Genomic DNA, 21,592 nt, shown 5'->3' with positions numbered 1-21,592 from the left:
TACATGCATCTCATTCTTAAAAAACAATAAAGAAAAGGAAGGAATGCCTTAAGAACGTTCAAATAATACAATATGTACATGAGAAATTTGGACGACTAATCATTTTGAATAATGCAATATTTACATGAGAAATTTGGAAAAAAGATCATCACATCTAAATCCCAATTGAGTGTACCACAGTGAAGCCTAATTGATTCATTAACTTCAGGAGAAGATGTGCCTGTGTTTCATCAGCAGCAGTTCAAAGCAGTCACCTGTTCATTCCATCAGATACTGATCAGCTCTGAAAACATGAGGCCCAGTGCAAAGAGAAATAACCTCATCACCTTGCAACTTTTGCTTAAAAGGTTTCCTTGCAGCCTTTGTGGCCAGAGCAGGAACAGGAGGAGGACTGCCAAGACATGGCTGTGTCTGGAAACTGACAGAGGCAATTTTTTGTGGACAGTTGGCTAGCTGAGAAAGGTCACGTCGACATCATACCGTTGGTTAAGTTAGAAGGAGACAAGTTTAGGATTTAGCAGTCAGCGTCCAATCACTGACAAGGGCATTGTGTCCTTGCTGCAACAACAGGATAGAGGAGAGGATCTTTTGCCAAAAATATGAGGATAGTTTCAGCAGAATAACCACAAGAATGTAGAAGTAGTAACAAAATAACCATAAGAGTATAGAAGTAGGCGTGGTTGACCGATAAGTAATTAACCAATAATGAGCTCAGCTTTGCAATATGTATAAGCTTTATTAACACCAATATAAATATGTGTGAACTATCAATAAGCTTCCTGAGACTTGCTGATCACGCATATTGTGTGCTGCATTTCTTCCGCCGATTCCGACAGGTTTCCTTGCAGCCTTTGTGACCAGGGCAGGAACAGGAGGAGGACTGCCCAGACATGGCTGTGTCTGGAAACTGACAGAGGCAATTTGCCAACAAAAGCCTCCTGGCATCCTCATGGTACAGTGCTCCTATGAACCTTCTTCAGTTATTCCCTGTTCCAGCTCCCAGGAGGACATTCAGTGATGTCAAAGATCAACGTTTCCAGCTCATAGACTTTCTCATACTTCTCAACTCATTGGAAACAATGGTCATTTCTTTCCATTTCCCTAAGAGACATTGGACATTATTCTTTTGTTTTCTCATGCTGCAAAACCCTGTGTCAATGACTTGATAGAATTTGGTAAGTTTTGTTGATTGTAATTGGTCTTTTATCTATCTTATCCCATATCTAACAGATAACCAGTGATAACCTTGATGAGATAATGCCCTCACAAGAGTGAGCTGTTTCAACATCAGAACATAGGAGCCTTTTTTAAATTAACGAAAAGGGGGGAGAAGTCATGGACAGGTAGAAAAATGATAAAAGAAAGGCCCTATGAAATCAGGCCTTGTTCTGCCATGTTAACAGCTGGCCTGCCATCTCTTCTGAGTGCAGCTAAGCAGTTACAAGTTCCCATGTGAAGCTATTGTGAGAATGAGACTTTGTGAACAATCTATTCTGAGGGTGAAAAACAAATACACCTGCAACAACAAGGGATTTGTCCCATGAGAATCAGTGAAGAGATAAACAATACAATAGAGAGATTTGATGCACAAGTAAAATCTATTTTATTAACCAATAATAGAATAACTGATAAGAAATCTATGAACTAACTAAAGTTGCACACAAGGTCTTTCAAACTGTGTAAAATGAGTTGTGTTAATAAAGAATAAAGACTTCTCCAGCTCAGCTGGGTCCTCTGGGATTTCAGTTCCCCCCTTCTTTGAGGCTTTGGGTTCCTCCTTCTTTGGGGCTTTGGGTTCCCTCTTCTTTGGGGCTTTGGCTTCCTTCTTCTCTGAGATTTTGGCTTCATTCTTCTCTGGGACTTTGCTTTCCTTCCTCTCTGGGGCTTTCATGTCCTTCTTCTCTGATGCTTTGGTTTTCTTCCTTTCTGATGCTTTGCTTTCCTTCTTCTCTGAGATTATGGTTTCCTTCTTCTCTGAGATTTTGCTTTCCTTCCTCTCTGATGCTTTGGTTTCCTTCTTGTCTGGGGCCTTGGTTTCTTTCTTCTCTGGGATTTTGGTTTCCTTCTTCCCTGGGATTTTGGTTTTCCCCTTCTCTAGTTTTGGAGGTTTCTTCCCCACAGAGACACCCTTCTTTTCCTTCTTCTGCCTCTCTTCATCCTTCCGCCTCTCTTCCTCCTCTAAGGCTTTTGCCTCCTCCTCAAGCTTCTTACCTGACTGCTTCAGCTCCCTTCTGCAGACAAAATAGAACAAAACAGAAAACATGGCTGAGAGTCACCACCAGAAACTTGGGCTCCCTAGTCCTGGATGGCCCTGCACTTCATTCCTTGACCCTGAGGCCATTTCCGTGAATTCTCCTCAACCCACAGAGGTTGGGAACATCCCAAGTGAGGCCATTGGTGGAAGGGGACCTCCAGGACCAGCCAAACCTAAGCTTTACCATCATAAGCTCTTGACTGTGCAAGCTCCCTCTTAAGGCACAGCCAGACCCCTCCAGCCCCTACCAAAGGCTGATCCACCAGCTCTCTGTGCTGGTGCCCTTTGTCTCTTGGCTTCCCAGTTTAGAGCAGAGCACAGATTGCTGACATCTGCTCATCTCTCCTACAATTCTTACTCAGCTCATTCAGCCCCCTTCCTCCTGGGCATAGCTGAAGCATGATTTTAAAGAGTTCAGATTTCAGCTGAGGGTTAGAAGCAATTCCCATTGGTCAGGATGTAAGTTAGATAGGCAGACCACAGGTTAATGATTATGAGACGCTTAAGCTGGAGCTGATTGTTCTATTGTTTACCATTAGGAGCTTCTTTCTAGAAGGAAGTGGAGGAAGTGAACTGTTATAAGAACATCTTGAAATCAGGAGAACAATGCTTAGCACCTGGGCTTGATGTCAATCAGTCACTAAGCAGGGGACCTTGGATCGTGTCAGAGGGTCACAGAGACCTGATGAAGACATTCCTGACTTCATCCCTTAAGACCACGGACCCAATTCAAGACCATCGACCCAATTCAAGGGAAGAATTGCACAGGTGTGAAGGACCAATGACCTCACTTGAATACAGAGCAGGGATGGGAGGGGTTGTGTAGATGTATTGTATGTAAGATCTTGGGCAATAAAGAGAGGGCAAAGAACCTTGGACAGCGCGGTCACGCCTTTTAGGGACGGCTCTGGTGCCTCCCGCCAGTGTTAATAAACACACCACTGTCTAACTTTAATTAGTTAGAGAGTCTCGGTCTGTGACCTTCGGTTTTAACAACTCCTAGCCTGCTCCTTCATGAGAACAATCCTATCAGTCAGAAAGCAAAGGCTGCAGGAACTCTTCTCCTGCAAGGCAGGCTCTTGTCAGCCAGATTTCCTGCTGGACCCCAGCTGTGACCAAGCAAACCAGTGCTGGCTGCCATGGAAACCATTGGAAGCAGCCTCGTCCCTCTCCTCCCCATGCAACCAACTTCAGCCTGGCCTGAAGAAGTCCTGATACACAGGCTGGCTTGAAGCACCTCCACTCCCAGCTCCACCCTTGGCCTGTGTGTCCTGAGCTGGGCTGCCTTGCTGGAGCTGAGCTTCTCCTGTGCTTGCCCACGGCTGCAGCTGCAGGGGAGCCTAAAGGACATGAGCTTTTCTGGCTGCTGTCCCACCATAAGGAGAACCCTGGCAGATCAGCATTGCAAGGACTTCATCTGGGGCAGGAGCAGGACCCAAAGCCAGGGTTTGCTCTGTGCCCCACACCTGCCCATACCACAATGCCACTGTTTTGGTGAAGAAGGGAGATGATGAAGAAGATGCCACTCCACACCATGGACTTCAAGACACCTCTAGAGGCAGTGCCAAGGCAAGCCCAGAGCCCAGCTCCCTGCAGGCAGCAGCTAAGCCAGGAGGGCTCAGCACTCAAATAGAGAAGATGTTCTTTCTCAACAGAAGAAGGTCCTTCCTCTCTTGGCAGGCAGAAAGCTCAGAGTGGCCATCCCTGTGTTGCTGCTGGCCTTTGCTATGCAGCACCTCTGAGCTCAGAGTCCTTGGAGCAGGGAAGCCCTGCAGGGACAATAACCCATGGCAGAGCAGGAACCCATGGAAGGCTGACTCACCTCTCCCTGAGAGGGGCCTGAGAGCCACAGTTGATCCACCGGGGGCTCAGGGAGGAGCTGACACGTGAGGCCTCCCCGGGCACCAGCCCCTCGTAGCTGGGGCCTCCCTCCACGTGGCACAGCTCCGGGACATTGCAGGTGCTGCTGAGGTGGCCAGAGAAGGTGGAGAAGACCTGCTGGCTCTCTCCTGGCTGCAGCACACCTGACAGTGGCAGGACACTGAAAGCCTGGATGGAAGACAGGAAAGATTGAGGTGCTGAGCATGGAAATGGATGCAGAAGAGCATCTTGGAGCAAAGGGCAGCTGTAGCCAGAGGGGCCTATTCCCCAAACACTGCCAGAATCACCCTCACCGCATCCTGCATCCATGCCACTGACCAGTGCAGGGACCATGGGGAAAATCTTCTCCCATCCTCACGGGTCAATGCATTAATTAGTACATTACATGAAAGTGAACTGGGATGTCTCCTGGCAGTAGAAATTCTCTCTGATGCACAACTTGCCTTTAAAAAGTTTCAAAGCTTCCTGCTTTTAGAAAAGGAGGAGACTCAGAGTGAGAGCTCTTGGAGCTGAGGGAAGGAGCCCAGCCCAGCTCATCTGACTCCTGAGGCTCTTGCCCTCTCTCTCTGATTTAAATGCTGCCTTCTCAAGGTGCTACAGCAAAAACTCCTGCAAAAACTTCCTGTGGAGCACCTGAGGAGTTCCAGGGGGAGCAGTGCCCTCCACAGGTGCTGCACAGTGTCCTTGGGCAGCCCTACAACGTGTCCTGCACGGCCTCTCCAACAAGCAGCTGCTTCAGCAGCCCTTTGTGATGGGCCTGCAGGGATGGGAGGCCCCTCTGTGGCCAATGCTGAGGGCCCCCAGTGGCACTGGCAGCTCCAGCCCTGCTTGCCACACTGACAATGGGCAAGTGAGACAGATTCCCTCTTGCCTTCTCCGCTCCCAGGGGAGTGTGTGCCACGTCCAGGGAGCACCTGAATCCCTCCAAGCCTCGTGGCAGGTGAGGGTTTGCAGGAGTTGGTGCTGGCACCTGAAAAACAAGCCATTTTCTGTGCTGGGAGGAAGAGACAGCCACTTTGCAAAGTCTCCCTTTGTAAGACAGCTCCAGGGCCAGCAGTGCAGCAGCAGCTCTGGGTGAAAGCAGAGCCCTGCAAACAGGGAGTCTGGCTGCCTTGGGAAGAAGCTCCATGGAGATCAGGACCATCCCAGCTTGCTCTGGGAGGGAAGCTGGAGATCTGACCAGGATGATGCAGATAAAAGCCTCATCTTACATTGGGAAGGAAACAAGGCAAAAAAATCCCACACTCAACACAGGCCTGTAGGATCTGAGTCAGCTTCTCCAAGGAAAACTCTCCTGTTTCTCCCTCCCCCTCAGCCCATGTCCAGCCACTGGCCCTGCTGCCCAGCCCACTGTCAGGGCACAGCCCAGCAGGGCAGCAAAAAGGGAGCTCAGCATGAGCAGGACTTGGTGCTGGCAGGCTGGGGAGGCAACACAAGCACTGGATGTACAAGAAAATCTACCTCTGCTCCTGAAGAGTGGGTAAAAGCCTGCACTTCTTTCAGGGCTCTGGCTGTATCCTCCTGTCCAATCCTGAAGTGCCTCCATCGAGTTGCTGAGGAATCCAAACTGGTTTTCTTCTCCTTCGGTGGCTGGGGTTTGAATTTAGGTGGGTAGAGCTCATCTCTGGAAAATAAGATAACTATGAACAGGGATCTGCAGTGGGAGGGAGGGACACCTGCACGAGCAGCTCCTGGCCAGGATGCAGCCCCTGGGTGGGTGCTGGCACGTTGAACTGAGAAATGGTTTGATCCAGCCCTTCCCAATCCAGGCTGGAGCAGGTCTGTTCTAAAGGCAGCCCAGCGATGACACTGAGGTGCTGCAGCAGCTGCAACTGCTTGCATTGAGCAACTACAGAGGACAGGCATGAACACCTGGTGGGGATGCAGAAAGCACAGTGGGAGAGGGAAAGACAGAGAAGGCAGCAAAAAGGTGAGATTTGAGGCACTGAGGGGCAGACCCAGCCAGTGCCCAGCCAGCACAGCCCCCCCAGTGCCCAAGGCCAGAAACTCTGCAGCTCCACCAGGGATTTATCAGGAATGTTCCCCTGACACTGCTGGGGGGTTGGTTGACATTTTCCAACACTCCCAGGCAACCCAGGTCGCATTCCCAATCCATCCATCCATCCATACATACACAGGCTGTGGTGCTGGGATCCTGCCAAGCTCTGCCAGCCTTGGGCTTGGGGAGATTTCTGCCAGCTGTCCTGAGCTCCGTAGTTGTGCTCTCTGTTCCAGGAAGCAAGCAAGAAAGATTTAAAAAAAACCCCACAACAAACCACAACAGGGAAACCTAAAAAACCTTCAACAGCTCAACCCTGCTCAAGTTATTTCTTGAGGGACAGCTACCACTCTCCAGCTGAAATGCTGGGGTTTTGGGGAAAAAGAAAATTACATGTTCACCTCCAAATCGAAAAGGATTAAGGTAAGAGAACCTTTCAAACTAAAAATTATTGGCCCAAAGCTGTTACCTTTGCAAGAAATCTCTAGTTAAGACCAGGCTGACAGTTAAACAACTGGTTCTTCTGGTGGGGAGAAACCCTCCTCTTTAAGGGAAGCAGAGCAGCCTGATAGTTGAAAGCAACTGTTTTGTCAAACTTCAGGCTCCCTGGCACAGCCTGCATTGCCTGTCCTTCCTGTTCACTGATTTACAGGCAGTGCCGCAATGGCCCAGGTTCCGATGTTTGGTGCCATCCAGGGAATTTGGCATTGCCATTTCCATATGTTTTAATATAAGTTTCAATCCTTGCAACCACCCTTCAAATGCCAGCTTTCCTTTCTTTTACAGAAAGCTCAAGGTTCCCAGAAGTCTTCTGACGTCCTCTTTTGTGCTCAGAGAGATGACATTTTGAAACAGATGTTTCCAAAGTTAACAGCATTTGAAAGAAGAATGAACTGAAATGCCCCTGGATTCCAGCTTAGCCGAACTCCATTCTGTGTCAGACACTGACATTGCCACCTCTAAGGCAGGAGCTGTTTGTGCCACCCATCCCTCCTGTCCTTCTCCCCAGCAGCCTGGGCCTGTTTTCCCTGGCAGAATCCCTGTCCCTGTGCACCCTGCCAGGAGCAGTTGCACACAGGCACACATCTCCCCTTGCCCTCACCAGTGGGTTTCTCTCATCCCCGAACACGCCGATGACAACGTTGGTGCGATGAGTGCCCAGGGCCTGCACTTCCACCACAACTGGGATCTCTGCTGTGCTCTGGGGCTGCACAATCCCACAGGGCTTGGGGCTGGAGTAGAGCACAGCAGAGTCCTCCTTGCGTTTCTGGAAAGGACAGAATGAAATGCAGCTTCAGAGGCACCTCTGGAGAAACTTTAGACTCCTTAACATCCACCACAACAGCAACTTACACACACATTTAAAACTCCCCAGCACAAAGGTAAAAGGCACAAACAAGATGCAAGAATTGTAGGCTTAGCACTCCCAGGGGATCCTGCAAGGAGGCTGCCAGCACAGGCACTGGTGTCTGTGGATGCAGCAGCTTTTCACAACCCTCTAAGATCTCCCACATGAAAACACCCTGAAGACCAGAACATCAGCTGTTTCCTCAGGAGCTTCAACTGCCTCCTAAAGTTTACAGTCAGGTAGGATCCTGCTCTCAGCAGATCTTTAAGACTGAATAGAAACCAGCAAGGTCTTGTCCAAACCCTTTTTCCCCTTAATAATCTCCTCAGTAATATTTGACAGAAGGAGGTGGATGTGATGCCAAACCTGGGGAATGAGCCCGTAGCAGCCAGGAAGGTGGCTGGGATTCCTAATGATGATCTTCCTCTCATATGGCACCTTCAGGTGGCACTCATCGTACAGCAGGACTGGGGAGGACACTTGGAGCTCAGGAACGAGACATCTGGGCAAAGAGATGACCCCAGGGCAATCAGAGATACTGAGAGAATGGAGAACGTTTCCCCCCAAAGATTGTGCAATGGAGCAGAACACATTGGTCACTGTCAAATGCACACTGAACAGCCCTACAGGGATAAATTGCCTTCTACCTCTTCCCACTCCAACATGTCTTGTCAAGGAGGGGCAAACCCTGAGAGGCAGCACCCAGAGGCTGCCAAGTGCCCCAGGCAGAGCACTTTGTGCCACAGCTGCCTCAGCCCCTCCTTTACCCAAGAAGGCTTGCAAGGACTCCTGGAACAGTCCCAGTGAGCCACGAGCTCTGGGGGAGCCTTCCCAACAAGGATCAGGGCTCCCTAAGGCTCAAGGAATACACAACTCTAGTGTCTCAGTAAAAATGACTCCCTTCTCCCATGGTGCTGTTGCCCTGCCTGAGAACTCAGCTCTTTGCCCCAGCCTTGGAGGGCATGAGACAGCAGCTGCCCCACAGAGGGGCTGATCAGCCCCTGCCAGGCCCTGCAGCTCCCTGGCTCCTTCACTGCACAGCTCCAGGCACTGCCTGGCCCCAGCTCCACCTGCTTTACAGAATGGCAGCCCAGGCACTGCCTGGATGGCTCTGCCTGGGACAGGGAACAGCACCAGGGAGCTGCATCCCTCTTGGCATCACACTGACACCCACAGCAGCACAGCAGCATGGAATTCTGCTGCAGCAACAACGACTTTTGGTCTCAACTCTGACAACATTAAAGCTCAAATTGGGAAGCAGAGGGAAGGAGAAAAACTGGAGCTGACCTGCCACATCAAGGGCTGCTTTCCCCTCATAAGACCTTGCCCTAACCACTCTTGCTGGGAGCCACTTCCCCCCTGCCATGTGCCCTCATGGACAGAGCCAGACCCTGACTCTCAGCAGGCTGCTTGGTGTGGCCCAAACCAGTGCACAGTGCTCACAACCAGCACAACTCCACCTCTTGCAGAAGAAGGAGAGGAGGCCCTCGGGAAATTTGTTCCACCTCAAGCACCAAAAACCAGGCCAAGAAATGATATCATTCCTGGTGCCCTTAGCAGAGGGCCCAGGACCGTGCTGGCTGTGAGCAGGGGTGCTTTTCACCACAGGCTGCTGCCCAAGCACTGCTGTTCCCATGTCCAGCTGGCACAACATGAGGGCATCCAGCAGCACTTCTCCTTGGCAGCTGCAGCCAGCAAAGCCTGGGCAAGGCAGCGCCTGGGGGGGCCAGGCAAGGGCTGGTACCTGGCTGTGATGATCAGGGTTGCCACTCCCTTGCCAATACCCTCCAGGTCCACCAGCATTCTCCTGTAGAACTCCATCACCGTGTTGGAGCACAGGGTCACCTGGTGGAAGAGAAGAACAGTCAATTCTTCCTTACAAAAGCTCATTACCCACATGTGATATCCTCCACTTCCTGAGGGAGGATTTGGCCTTAATTCTTCTGCTGCTCCGTGTGTAGAGCACAGTCTCAGAGTAACAAAAGCCTTCTGGCAATGCCAGATTTGTTAAACACCCCTTGCTATCAGGGCACAGGTCAGCTACATTAAAACATTAGACTAAAGCTCTATGCACCACTGCATTCAAATTAAGGGGCCAATTTTTCATCTGACTACAAAGACATCCATGCAGAGGAAATCTGCCTTGAACACAATGAGTTCAGCTTCACAGCAGGAAGCTGAGGGCAAAGTGTGGCCCAGCAGGTGCTGGGCAGTTCATGGCTGCAGAGTTTTTTGTCCCCACTGGAGATTCCTGCAGTGAACGCAAATCATTCTGCTCCCCCAGAGGAGGGAAATGAAACCAACAAGAAAAGCTAACTGCTTTATCCAATGACATCTCTCTAACAGCCACCTTCTGCCCTCATCCTTCCGCTGCCCACTTGCAATCAAATAACTCGCTCTCAAAAACACAAGAATGGCCTCAGGCCTTGACCATAAGTAATGTGACCTCAGCATATGAATTTGGAAACCAAACAGTGCTCCTTGAGGAACATCCTGAGTAAGCCAGCTAGCAGAGGCCTCCCAGCAGTGCAGATCTCTCACTGCCAGGATGCTCAAAGCTGGCACCAGAGCTAAAGCCCTCCCACACTGCAGTGCAGCTTCAGCCCTGGTGCTGCAGCGTCTGTGGCTGGGCTCTGGCCGTACCTCGATGTCCTGGTGTCCCTGGGGGAGGATGGTGCCTTGGCTGGGATTCATGGTGAACTCCCTGGGCTCCACATAGAAATGGATTCCCTTCCTCCAGGCCGGGTCAGTGTCCCTGCGGATCTGATCCACGCTGTCCACAGCTGGCTGCGTGCCATCGTCCGACATGCGGAGCTTGAACCTCAGGGGCACCGGGGAGCTGTTGGTGAGGCGGCAGCGCCGCGTGTAGGGAAAGCCTGGGGAAGGACACAAATATCCATTCAGGCACCCATTATGGCATGATCCTGGGGGGAATAGCCTGGCAGGATGAAAGTGAGATTGGAGTTGAGCTCTTTATTATCTGAACTACAGCTCACCGAGAAGCTGCATGAGGAATGAATGGTCACTGAGTTACCTTTGACACAGATTCCAGACTGCAGCCTTGAAAATGCCCACTCCTAGCCCTGCTCAACACTGCAAGCTTCTCTCTTTGGGATGGGGAGGAGCTCCCTCACCTGCCCCAAACCAGCACCAGTTCTCTCTCAGTGATGAGTGTGCACCCAGACCCAGCATTTACTCTGAGAATTCAAGCTGTCAAATTCCCTGGTCAGCCTGCCAACACTCCCACCATTTTCAAGATATATAAACAGTGAGTTGTCATTGAGAAGAAGCTACAGCAAAAGAAAGTGAGGATGGAATCAGGAACTAGAACGTGATGCAAAGCACCCTATGCAGCTTGTCTCTGCAGGATCCTTAAGGCATCTCTTGGTTTGGGCCAAACAGACTGAGCACGTGACAGCTCAGAGCCCACTCAACTGGGGGCATACCCAAGCCTTGCTTTGAGATTAGCAATTAGGAACCAGGTCCCACCTCACCCAACAAACAGGGACATCACAGCCATGCTGCTCACTGTGATTGCTGCCTGCAAGGGTTTTCCCCACTTTAGCTCTGAGATTTGCTTTCCATCCTGCAAAGCCAGAGATACAGCCACTCATGGTGGGGATGTCCTGCAGAGCCCGCAGAGCAGCCACAGCCTGCTCTGCAGTGCACATCTGGCTGGGCTGGCAGCTCTATGGGGAGGAGACTTCTCCCCAGGCCTGCTCACCAAGAGTCACTGGAACACAGATGGGGAGAAAAAACAACTGCAGCTGCAGCCCAGAGCTTCTCTGTGCCCATCCAAGTGACCACTGCCAGCTCCAGCAGGGACTCCAGCAGGGAGGCAAGAGAGGCACAAAAAGGACAAACCCAGATGTCAAAACCTCAAATGAAACTGAGGCTAGCACATGCAGACAACAGTCAACAGTTACAAAGAAGCAAAGATACAACAGCTGCCTTCAGCTGAAGAGACCTTAGGAATGAAATGGCATTCAGCAGGATCAATCTCCTGCTTCAGAACCATATTTCCATCTGTTGCTTTTCTTGTTTCATTTCTTCAAAAGGCAACTTGACAAGTGCCTCCGTGGTGATGCAGGCTGGGGCAGAAGCAGCTCAGGAAAGGCAATGAGTTTCCATCAGAAGTTCATTAACTTCATTGTTCTGGGTTTAGGCTTGGCAGTGAATGTTGCTCTTGGTCTGGGAAGTGGGATAGGGGTTTTGGGGGGTTTGGCCCTGGGCTGGGCTTTTCCGCTGGGGTTTTTGGGAGCTGTGGCGTGATGCCGTGGGCGGCTGTGCAGTGGGAGCTGAGGCTGGGCAGGGAGCGGAGCTTCCCTTCCTCCCGCTGGGGATCGCAGCTCGGCCGCTGCTGCTGCGGGAGGTTGTGTGCTTGGCCCGGGACTGCCCTGGCTGCAGCTCAGCGCTGCCATCGACCCTGCCTGCCTGCCCCGCTCCTGCCTGCTGCTGCTGGGCACTGCCCACATCCCCCTGCCCTTTGGGGGTCTGCAAAAGGAGCATTTCCTCTTTCCCTTCCCTTCCCGCACCAGCTGAGAGGGGATCCCTGCCCTGCCAGAGCCCACAGCTCCTCCTGCTGTGACCACAACTCCACCAAAGGGGAAAAACGGGACTTGGCCCCTGGCAAACGTCTGTTCTTGCCTTCTTGTCTGTGCTCTCCTGAGATAGTCTAGGAAAGAACTGTTATTCCTTTTCCCATAGTTTTGCCTGGGAGCCCTGTCATTTCAAAGGGATAATAATTTGGAGGGAGGGGCTCATCTTTCCATTGCAGGAAGATTCCCACCTTCCTTGGCAGACATCTATCTTTTAAAGCAGCACAGAGACACCAGAAAATACTAACTTTCTATTCCTTGCTTCCATTGGATCTCACAATGGCAAAATGCCCCCTGAGGCAGCAGCAGCAGCAGCCCTGCAGTTGACAGCCTGAAGAGGCTGCTGGGACAGACCAGGAGTGAGGGATGCTTTTCTGTTGGAAGGCACAGATCCCTGACGCTGTGTCCCAGCCCAGGCAACACTCACCAAAGGAGATGTCCCCGAAGTCGAGCTCAGGGAGGTCGAAGTGTAAACTCGGTGCAGTGACGCTGCCCCTGGAGGCCGAGGACAGAGCAGGAAAGGGCTCGGTTAAAGGCATTGCAAAGGTCCGGCTGTCGTGGCTCGGGGCACAAAACCTGGGCTCAGGGCACCCTGGGTTTCCAACCAACACAGCACCGTGTGCTCAGCACAGGGCCCTGTGCACAGGGGGCAGCTCACGCCAAGTGGCAGCAGCCAACAGCCCCTGATGGGCTTTGGGCACAGGGCAGGCAGGAGAAGCCCCCGGGTTGCTGGGGGTCCCATGAAGGACCCTGAACACACACCCAGACAGGGCTCCGTGCCTCAGTTTCCCCATCTGCAATGGGATGGACATCAAGGTGTCCCCACAAACTTCTGTAAGCAGCCCTTCCAGCCACAGGTTCCCTGCTTTGCTCCTTCTTAGCTGCAACTGCTGTTCCCATGGAGGAGCTTTCTCAGGAGAGTTTGACCCACACAATCATTACAGAGTTCTGAGACAGAAATCCAGGGCATTCCCAAACATCCTCTGAAAAGAGCAGCAACAGTTCTACCCAGGGGACAGATGAATCCTAGAGGAAAGGACCAGCTTGCCAGCAGTGCCCCAGCTGGCACAGCCAAGAGCAAGAGCTGCAACAAGCAAACAAGGCTGTCCTGAATCTAGCACAGCACCTCACCTGGCCTTGAACTCAGCAGACACACTCCAAAAGTCACCAACATCCACTGAAATCAGCACCTGAAGCTGCACAACACTCACCAGTTGATTTCATGGCTGATGCCAATCAATGCCCACTCTGCCTTTTGGTTCCAAATCAAGGAGCAGTGACCTGGGCCTTGTGTTGTATTCACAGGACTGGCCCTGGCTCTGCTCTGCACATCTCAACAAGAGACACCTGCCCTTGCTCCAGGAGAAAACTGCTTATGCAGAAACACCCCATGACCACTTTGGGGGCAGGACAGAGGAGAATCAATTCTTTGATGGTGAAAGGTTCCCTCTTGATTTCCAAAAGAAAAAAGCAGCACTCTTCCTCCAAAAACAAAGCCAGCATCATTATTTCTCCACTATGGGCACACCTACTCACCACTTTTCTCTTGTTAAGGAATAACTTCCTTGTTCTTCTTTATCCATCTCCCTTATCTTATTGCTATCATCCAGTGCAGACTGCTTTCATTTCTTTACTGCCTTGAGCCAGTGCCTGCCAAGAGCAGCAGCCCAGCTCCAAAGCTGCAGAGCAGCCAGCATCAGCTCTCCTGCTTCCACTGCATTATCCCAGCAGCACATGGCTCAGGCTGGCAGGGACAAGGCCTCACGCTGCTGTGGTGCTGAGGACTGAGCTCTGCCTCCCCTATGATCAGCCCTTCTCCCTTTGGCTGGGCCAGGATTGTCTCTTGCCATGGCACCAGCCCACGGGATGGTGCCCCAGTCCTTGGCACAGTTCCTGCTGCACAGTTCCCTGACTCCCACATCAGCCCTTTGCTGGCTGTGCAAAGGAGGCACCAGAGCACTCTGTGCACAGGAGCTGGGAGCATGGTTTGTGCCCCACAGCATGGCCATGAGAGCTGAGGTGAGGCTGCTGCTGCCCATCTGGCATGGATTATTTACACAAGGTTTTACAAACACTGTTGCTGCTGCAGAATCACCCAGGCTGGCCCATCTGCAAAGCCCTGGGGGCCTTGCTGGGTGTTCAGCTGGGACATCCCAGAGCAGCCGCTGCCCAAAGCTGATCCATCCCACTGCCTGCCATGGCCCAAGGCACAGGGAGATCCCTGCAGGGAGGAGTCATTCCAGCTGCCAGGCACCACCCAGGGCAGGAGGCATCCTCACACTAAAGCAATGCCAGCAGCAGAGCAGATATTCAGACCTTTTTTTCTCTGCTCCACCCCAAAAGGAGGTAGGTGGGGGATGTCCCAGAGACAGCCACAGATGTGCCCACCCAGCTGCCAGGGTCCTTACTTGATGGTCAGGATGGCAGGCCTAGGAGATCCAGCCACACTGAACTGGAACTCTTCCTCAAAGCTCCCCAGCACGGTGGCACTGAAGGAGATCTGGACACTCTGGCTCCCACCTGCTGCAATGATGCCCTCCTCAGGTGCAAACTTGAAGCACAAGCCCACCTTGGTGCCTGAAGGGATGCAGGTGAAGGGAGCATCAAGAGCTCCTTGGTTCATCAGTTTCACCTGCAGCAGCAAGAAAGCAAAGTGGAAATACATGTGGAACCTTCCCTTCTTGTGAGTTATTGTCTAATGATGCAATGAACACCCAGCAAAGGCAGAAGATGCTTTGTGCTGCTGAATGGCAGAAGTCAAAAGATACAACAGGACAAGTTCTGCCTTTGGGTTTTCATGCAGAGCAGTGGCAACTCCACAGAACTGCAGTCACCCTGGGCTTATCCCATGGACACAGAGCAGTGCACCTCTGCTCAGCAGCACCAAGCTCATTGGGAGCTGGCCCTGAGAGCAACGTGGGCTGATTGCAGCTGCAGAGTGAATCACCCCAGAGCTGCTGCTGCCCCACTGAGCACAGCTCCAACAGCACCTTCTACTCATTCACCTTTTCCCATACCATCAAAACAATACATTGAGAATGAGGCATCAGCATCAAAATGTACAGACAGCACCATCTCTTGGTAAGAAAACTCAGGATGTCTTTCTCTTCCCCAGCCAAGCTTTTGAAAGTGTCTGCCATGACGCAGTGCCTCATTTTCTACCTCTTTCAGTTGCTCTCTCATGAAGTTTTTGCAAACTTGACACTATTGGGGGGAGGCAAATAGGTAGAAAAATCCTTTGCTTTATTCCCAGGAACACTTTTCTCTTTCTAGAGCCAGAGATGCAGCAAGGCTGAAGTGTGGTGAGGGACTGCTCAGCAAGTGAGAGAACAAGGCTTTCCTGTCACTTGCAGCAATAAGCAGGAGACACTTGACTGGGAGCTGTTGCAGTGGGCTGAAGCTCAAAGGCAGCCAGTTTGTTGCAGCTGCTTCTGCAGAGCCCAGTGCAAAGGTGCCTTGTGTCTGGCACTGCCACAAAAGCCTCTGAACATGCAGCTTTTGGAGCCAGTGCTGGGTTCATGTGCCAAGGGCTAGTTTTGCAGGAAGCCTCCAGGCTGATCCCTAAGGAAGGCTGCCCAAAAGCAGGGACTGGGGCTTCAGGAACAACAGACACACGTTTCTGACCCCCCAGGTTTGAGCAGTACATCAAATATTCCCTGCTCTCAAGTGCCCAGGTTGGCAGCAATTCCACAGCTCCACCAGGCTTGCTGCTGCCAAAGGAGCCATCAGGATCCATCCCAAGCCCTGCTGCTCACCTCACAGACATGGGGGGTGTTGACAAAAACGTTCCCAAGGTTCAGAGTCTGAGAGCTGAGTTCAACCAAGGGTCCTTGGCCTTCCCCTCTGAGCTGCAGGGACAGCCTGCTCTCACGGCCTGGGGAGAGATGTCCATTGCAGTACAATCATTGCCTCTGTTCCACTGGATTTTCCAGGCTGCCTCAGTGCTAGTCCCTGACTCTGAGCTGGATGCAACCAGCTCCTGATGCTGCAGGAGAAGATATGCACCCTTCTCTTCCCTCAGGAGTAATCCCTTGGGGCTGACTTCTAATTTCTAACCCATTCCTCGGTCTAGTTTCCAGTTTGAGCCACTCGTTTGCTGAGTTTAAAAATCTCTGGTGTCCTGTAGTGACAGGCCAAGGAGTAATGGGTAGAAATTGAAAGAAAGGAAATTTAGGTTAGATATTAGGGAAGAAATTTTTACTGTGAGGGTGGTGAGGCACTGGAGCAGGTTCCCCAGGGAAGCTGTGGAGATTCCAGCCCTGCAAGTGTTCCAAGCCAGGCTGGATGGGGCTTGGAGCTACCTGCTCTAGGGGGAGGAGTCCCTGCCCAGGGCAGGGGCCTTGGCACCAGATGATCTTTAAGGTCCATTTCATCCTTAACACACTGTGATTCTGTGGTTTCCTTCCCATGCACCTAGAGGAGCTTTGAAATCCATTCAGTGCAGTCACAAAGCTCATACAGAATTTGGCAATTACCAAATTCCCTAGCCCAGGAGCACAGGACTTTGTTGCCCAAGTGCTCCCCTTCTGACACTCAGCACTGTGTTCTATTTGCACAGACTGAGAGCTGCAAGGGGACAACTCCCACACAGGGAGAGAAGCAGCTGCTGGCCAAGGGGGCTCCCTCTACAAACAGCCTGGGCTCAGTGGGGCTCAGCCACCTCTGCTCTGCTGCTGCCTGGGCACTGGGAGGTGATCCAGGCTCAGGGAGCCCATTTCTAACTCAGCTCCTTCCACCTGATGATGGATCCATGGCAAATGGACCCATCCTGGAGGCCAGGGGCCAGCAGGGCCTTAGTGCTTGTTCACTAAAGCTATTCTGCTCTGGAGCTCTCTGGCCTTTGAGGGAATGCTGGCAAAGCCATGCCATGAAAACCTCTCCCTGCACTGCCTGGGCTGTTCTGGGATCAGTCAGGCAGACACAGCACTCTGCGCCCTGGCCTGGCACGGGAGACTCCCTGGAAGCTGCAGGGCCAGGGGGGATGTGCCAGCACTGCCCTGCTGACCAGGGACTCTTCCCAGCACTTCCATGGGAGCCCAGTGGGCTCAGGCTTGCACCATGGCTTCACTGAGGGGGAGAGAAGCAGGGCAGAGGAGCTGCACCTGAGATGCTGCAGTAAGCCACACTTCCATACTCCAGTGCTTCCAGGGGCTTGAAGGTCACCTTGATTTCAGCTGAACAATTCGGTCCAATTTCTCCCTCCTACAGCAGAAAGAGACAGCAAAACATTGCTCTGCAAACTTCATATTGCTTGTTTTCACCACACTCCTGTAAGCCTTTGTTTAGAGCATCAATGATGAGTGAACAACACAAGGAGCCAAGGAAACACTCCAAACCCAGCTCAGCACAGCTCTCAATGCTCAGCTGATCAGCTCCCACTCTCCACAATATTCCTGCTGCTCTGACACAAGCTCTTGGGCACATCATGCTGCTGTCAGCTACAGTGGGATGCAACTGCCACTGTGCACTGCTGGCTCTCAGTGGAGTACTCCCATAGGAGTAAGCAAGAAGAGAACATGATCCCCTTCCTTGAAATGCAAATATTAGTTCAGCTGTTTTGAAAGAAAGCAGAGGTTGGGATTATTCGGGGCTTTACTCCAAGATGAGAAGGGATTTTGCACTGTGCAGACACCAGGCATTCATCATCTCTCCCAGTGCCAGTACTCAGAATCAGGGCTCTGCTGGATGGGAGCACGTGACAATTTGCTTGCATCACCAGAAAAGGAAAAGGTTTTCTGTCCCTGTGTGCAGGAGAACTCCAAAGGCCCATTTCAACCTTGCACCCTTGTGTCCAGGCTCACAGATGACACTGGAAGGCAGACTCAGAAATAGTGCAAGGCGTGCTCACAGGAGGGGATTGGCATTTCTGTCATTAACCTTGGGCTGAATTTGGCCTCCTTTTGCCAGGGAACCATTGCAAGCTTCAGGTCAGTGTGTGAGCTGGCAGTGCTCCAACAGCCTCTGCTGAGCCCCACGTGTGGGGGGAGCCAGTGCCTACAAGAACTGCTCCCTGTGACCCTGCAAGGACACGCACACAGGGCCTTGAGCTCCAGCCTGGCAGCAGAGCTGGGCTTTGTCAGGCTCCCAGCCCTGCCTTGAGCCTGCAGGGCACAAATGCTTTGAGCAAGGAGCTCTGCAGCTGCTCCAGAAACTCCATGTCCTCCCTGCCAGCACATGGGGCCAGCTGAGGATCTGCCCAGTGACCACAGCCGGGGGAAGGGGTGGGTGTAGGGAGTAGGGTGGGTGGGAGGAGAAGGAGGAGGAGGAGGAGGAGGAGAAGGAGGAGGAGGAGAAGGAGGAAGAGAATGTTCTCAGCTATCACTTACCATTGGCTCAATGACAAAAACGTCATGGGAGAACAGCATGGGGTCTTCTCGCACCTTTGCCATCTTCTCCTGGACCATGCTGCTCAGGAGGGCACTGTGATCTCCACTAAAGCCCTTCACCTTCTCTGTTTCTTTCTCCTCTGGGAAGTTTTCCTGGGACACCTCTTTCTGCAGCTGCAGCAAACACTGCCTGCAGCCCCAGGGAGAGACAAGGCCAGCAGATGGTTTCATGAGCCACAGATTTGCAGAGAGAAGTGGGAGAGCAGGAGAGCAAAGCACCTGGGGAGGAGCAGCAGCAGCAGCTCCCCAGCAAAGGCTGAGCCCAAGCCACGAGGGTCCCACATGGATCAGAGGATAACTTGCTGTTCACTGGCACAGCAGGGAGTTTTACTCCACACTTGCAAGCTCAGCAGAGGTTTCCAAAGCCAGCAGCCCTCCAGAGAAGCTCCTGCCTCAAAGCCTCTGCCACAGCTGAGGGAGAATCCAGCGGCCACCTCAGCTGGCTTTTCCTCCCATTGAGCTGCTCAGGGGAGGCACAGAAAGATCACAGAGCACCCACTGCAGCACTTCCCTGGCAAGGGGAGACCAAGCTGGCTTGCAGCTACGTGTTACCAGCATCACTCTTTGTTTCTTCCATTTTGGACCTGCCCCGTTCCCTGCTCTGCCTTTCACAAGAGCATCCCAGAGCACTTCCAAAGGAAATTGATGAATTCAGGCACCCAATCCCTTCAGTGACATTCAAGGTTTTATATGCAATATGCATGAAAATAGAGCCTCTGAGAGGCAAAGGGACTTTGTTGTGCAGGAGGGAGACAGCAAACTCCTGGAGAGACCTTTTCATGAGCCAGAGCTTTTTGGCTCCCATCCCAGTGCATGGCAGTAGAATGTCCTGAGAGGGAAATTCTATCTGCACTATCTTCTCTCATAAAAAATCCTCTCTGCTCTGAGAGCTCAAAAGCTTCTCTGACAGCAGGACAGGGGGAGACAACCAGCCCCCATGGGCAAGGAGCTTTTGAAGGAACTAAGGGGAAAAAAGAGGGTGTATCACCTTTGGAAAGAGGGACTGGCAACTCAGGAAACGTTTAGGGATGTTGCCAGGTCATGTAGAAAGAAGATTAGAGAGACAAGAGCCCAATTAGAACCTGAGGAAATCCAGTCATCACAATCAACCTTTCCTTCCCAAGATGCCGTCCCTGGCTGGACTATCAATGAACTGGAATGCTGAGTGCTGAGCTCCTGAAGCCCAGGGACACACACCCCAGTGCCAGGCATGGGTTACTTGGCCTAAACCATTCCAAAGCACCAACACCCCCTGAGGCCACACGTCAGTTTCAGTCTTGGGCCTGTATCTCACTGAAATGCATCTTTCAAACCAACCTCCTCTTCTCTTCATTCTCTTCTTCCTCACTAGGAAAAGCCTTCCACTGGAAGTGGGCTGTGATGTTACTCCTGTTTTCAATGAACAGGGTTCTGTGACTTGACATGGTGATGAAAGTCTTGTCAACCTCCACGGAATCTGTGCTCAACCCAATGTTGACATCTACAGCTTCTCCATGGAGCTTTGTGTGGATTCTTTCTTCACCTGGGACAAAGCAAAGTGGAGTCTTTGCTCAGCTCACTGTCTGATGGAAGCCAAGGAAGGAACGGAGCAAACCACAGGGCACAGAAGAAAGTATCACAGTTTTCAGCTGAATGAGCAGTTCTGTGGATCAGTCCATTTATCACATCCTCACAGTTCTGTGTGTAGAGCGTGGGGATGTCCTGGGCAGCTCCTTAAACACCTTATTTCTGAGGGTGTTTGTAGAGATTTGGCCCCCAGGTGACAGGATGGGCAGGGAGATTGGTCCATGTGCTCCGGTGACCCACTCAGATCACCGGGATTTCTGCATCCAAGTCCTTCAGGTGACAGGGCTGAGGAGCCCTGTTCAGCCCTGCCTTGCCCAGGGTCTCCCTGGGCATCCCAGGAGACTCCTGTCTCTCCTGATGCCTTGGATCCCTTCTTGCTGACCAGCAAATATGCCTGGGGGCAGGTGGGCAGCAAAAGGAGGCCCAGAGGAACAAGTGAAGTGACAGCCCAGAGCAGGAGGGGACACAGGTGAGGAAACACAACCAGCCTGGCTCTGCAATGTGACAAACCATTACAAAATGAGCACCATGACAATCATCATCATCATCTCCCTGTCCAAACCCACAGCCACATCAGTCTTGAAATATTTTATATTGTTCTGATCTGAAAAACCAAGCTGGAGCATTGCAGATCAAATAAGAAAGGGACAAAGGGAAAATTAGTGAGTACAGAGCAGTTTCTACATTAAGACTGAATGGGATTCCTCAGTCTAGAAATCAAATGGGAGATAGATGTGAGACGTTTGCAACAGCGTGAACGGCCTGGGAAATGGGGACAGGGAAAAATTTGGTTGGATTTGTCACAACAAAGGAACTTGAGGGCCTGAAAATGTTGTTATGCAGAAACTACATCTATGTGGAAGGGCCACATAGAAAAAGGGTCTGTGACAAGCCAGTGGAGAAGCAGCATATGGGACAGAGGTGTGCAAGAAATCCATTGCATTGGAGAGAGTCTGATGGAGACCCCACCTACAGCACTGCCCAGGAATCAAATAAAACTTCACCCAGGCATAGCCACATGGTAGTGGAGAATCAGGGATCCTCCTTCCTCCACTCAGCAACTCCAGCAAAACAGGAGTCCAAAATCTTTGCCTTTGTTAGAGGGGATCCACTTTCTCAAGCCCCTGAACACCAAGGAGTTCTCAGTTTGCTTTGGGGTAAAGCTGAACAGGGGAGGGAATGCAGGAGATGGGACAGCAGGGAGCCATGTGGAGAACTGTCCTGTGCCCTGCAGGGCCCAGCACTCACCTGAGCTGCAGCACACGGCCAGGGAGCCGCAATGGGCACCGCTGGCCAGCGGGTGAAATGCCACTGTCACCTGCACGGTGTCACCAGCGCCCAGAGCTCCTGTGGCCGGCACCACAGAGAAAGGACTGCAACACAAAGAGAGGCATCAGGCCTGGGGGACACCTGGCCATGAGATTCCTGCTGCACTGCAGCTCCCTGCAGCTCCCTGCAGCTCCCTGCAGCTCCCTTGGGCAAGCAGGGAGCAAACCAAGCACAGCCAGCAGAAGACAGCCAGAACAGACAGGGTCAGAAACAGCCACTGAGCCACTGCTG

At 52.0% G+C, this 21,592-nt stretch overlaps 1 protein-coding gene across 1 annotated transcript; it reads right to left on the bottom strand.

Annotated features, from left to right (window-relative positions):
- Window positions 1-507: 507 nt before the first annotated feature.
- On the bottom strand, window positions 508-19,890 carry LOC129130569 (hydrocephalus-inducing protein homolog). Its single transcript, XM_077192801.1, has 10 exons — window positions 19,784-19,890; window positions 18,407-18,596; window positions 17,183-17,282; window positions 15,836-15,954; window positions 14,489-14,712; window positions 12,508-12,575; window positions 10,126-10,358; window positions 9,227-9,327; window positions 2,120-2,231; window positions 508-558 (listed from the first exon to the last, which is right to left on the bottom strand). The coding sequence occupies exons 1-10, from the start codon at window positions 19,888-19,890 to the stop codon at window positions 508-510; spliced, it is 1,305 nt and encodes a 434-aa protein (XP_077048916.1).
- Window positions 19,891-21,592: the final 1,702 nt, after the last annotated feature.

Source organism: Agelaius phoeniceus, chromosome 35 (genome assembly GCF_051311805.1).
Source record: "Agelaius phoeniceus isolate bAgePho1 chromosome 35, bAgePho1.hap1, whole genome shotgun sequence".
NCBI lineage: Eukaryota > Metazoa > Chordata > Aves > Passeriformes > Icteridae > Agelaius > Agelaius phoeniceus.
The sequence above is the reverse complement of the archived record's forward strand: the minus strand, read 5'-3'. Positions and strand labels throughout refer to the sequence as shown.

What these genes read in the sequence shown, in the direction of transcription:
- LOC129130569 (XM_077192801.1), bottom strand. Translation starts at nt 19,890, where the DNA reads ATGTCAAGTCACAGAACCCTGTTCATTGAAAACAGGAGTAACATCACA. An exon ending in GGCTTACTGCAGCATCTCAG is followed by an intron (nt 15,955 to 17,182) that starts GTGCAGCTCCTC and finishes ATCTCTCCCCAG; the next exon opens with GCCGTGAGAGCAGGCTGTCC. An exon ending in ACCCTGATCATCACAGCCAG is followed by an intron (nt 2,232 to 9,226) that starts GTACCAGCCCTT and finishes TTTTGTCTGCAG; the next exon opens with AAGGGAGCTGAAGCAGTCAG.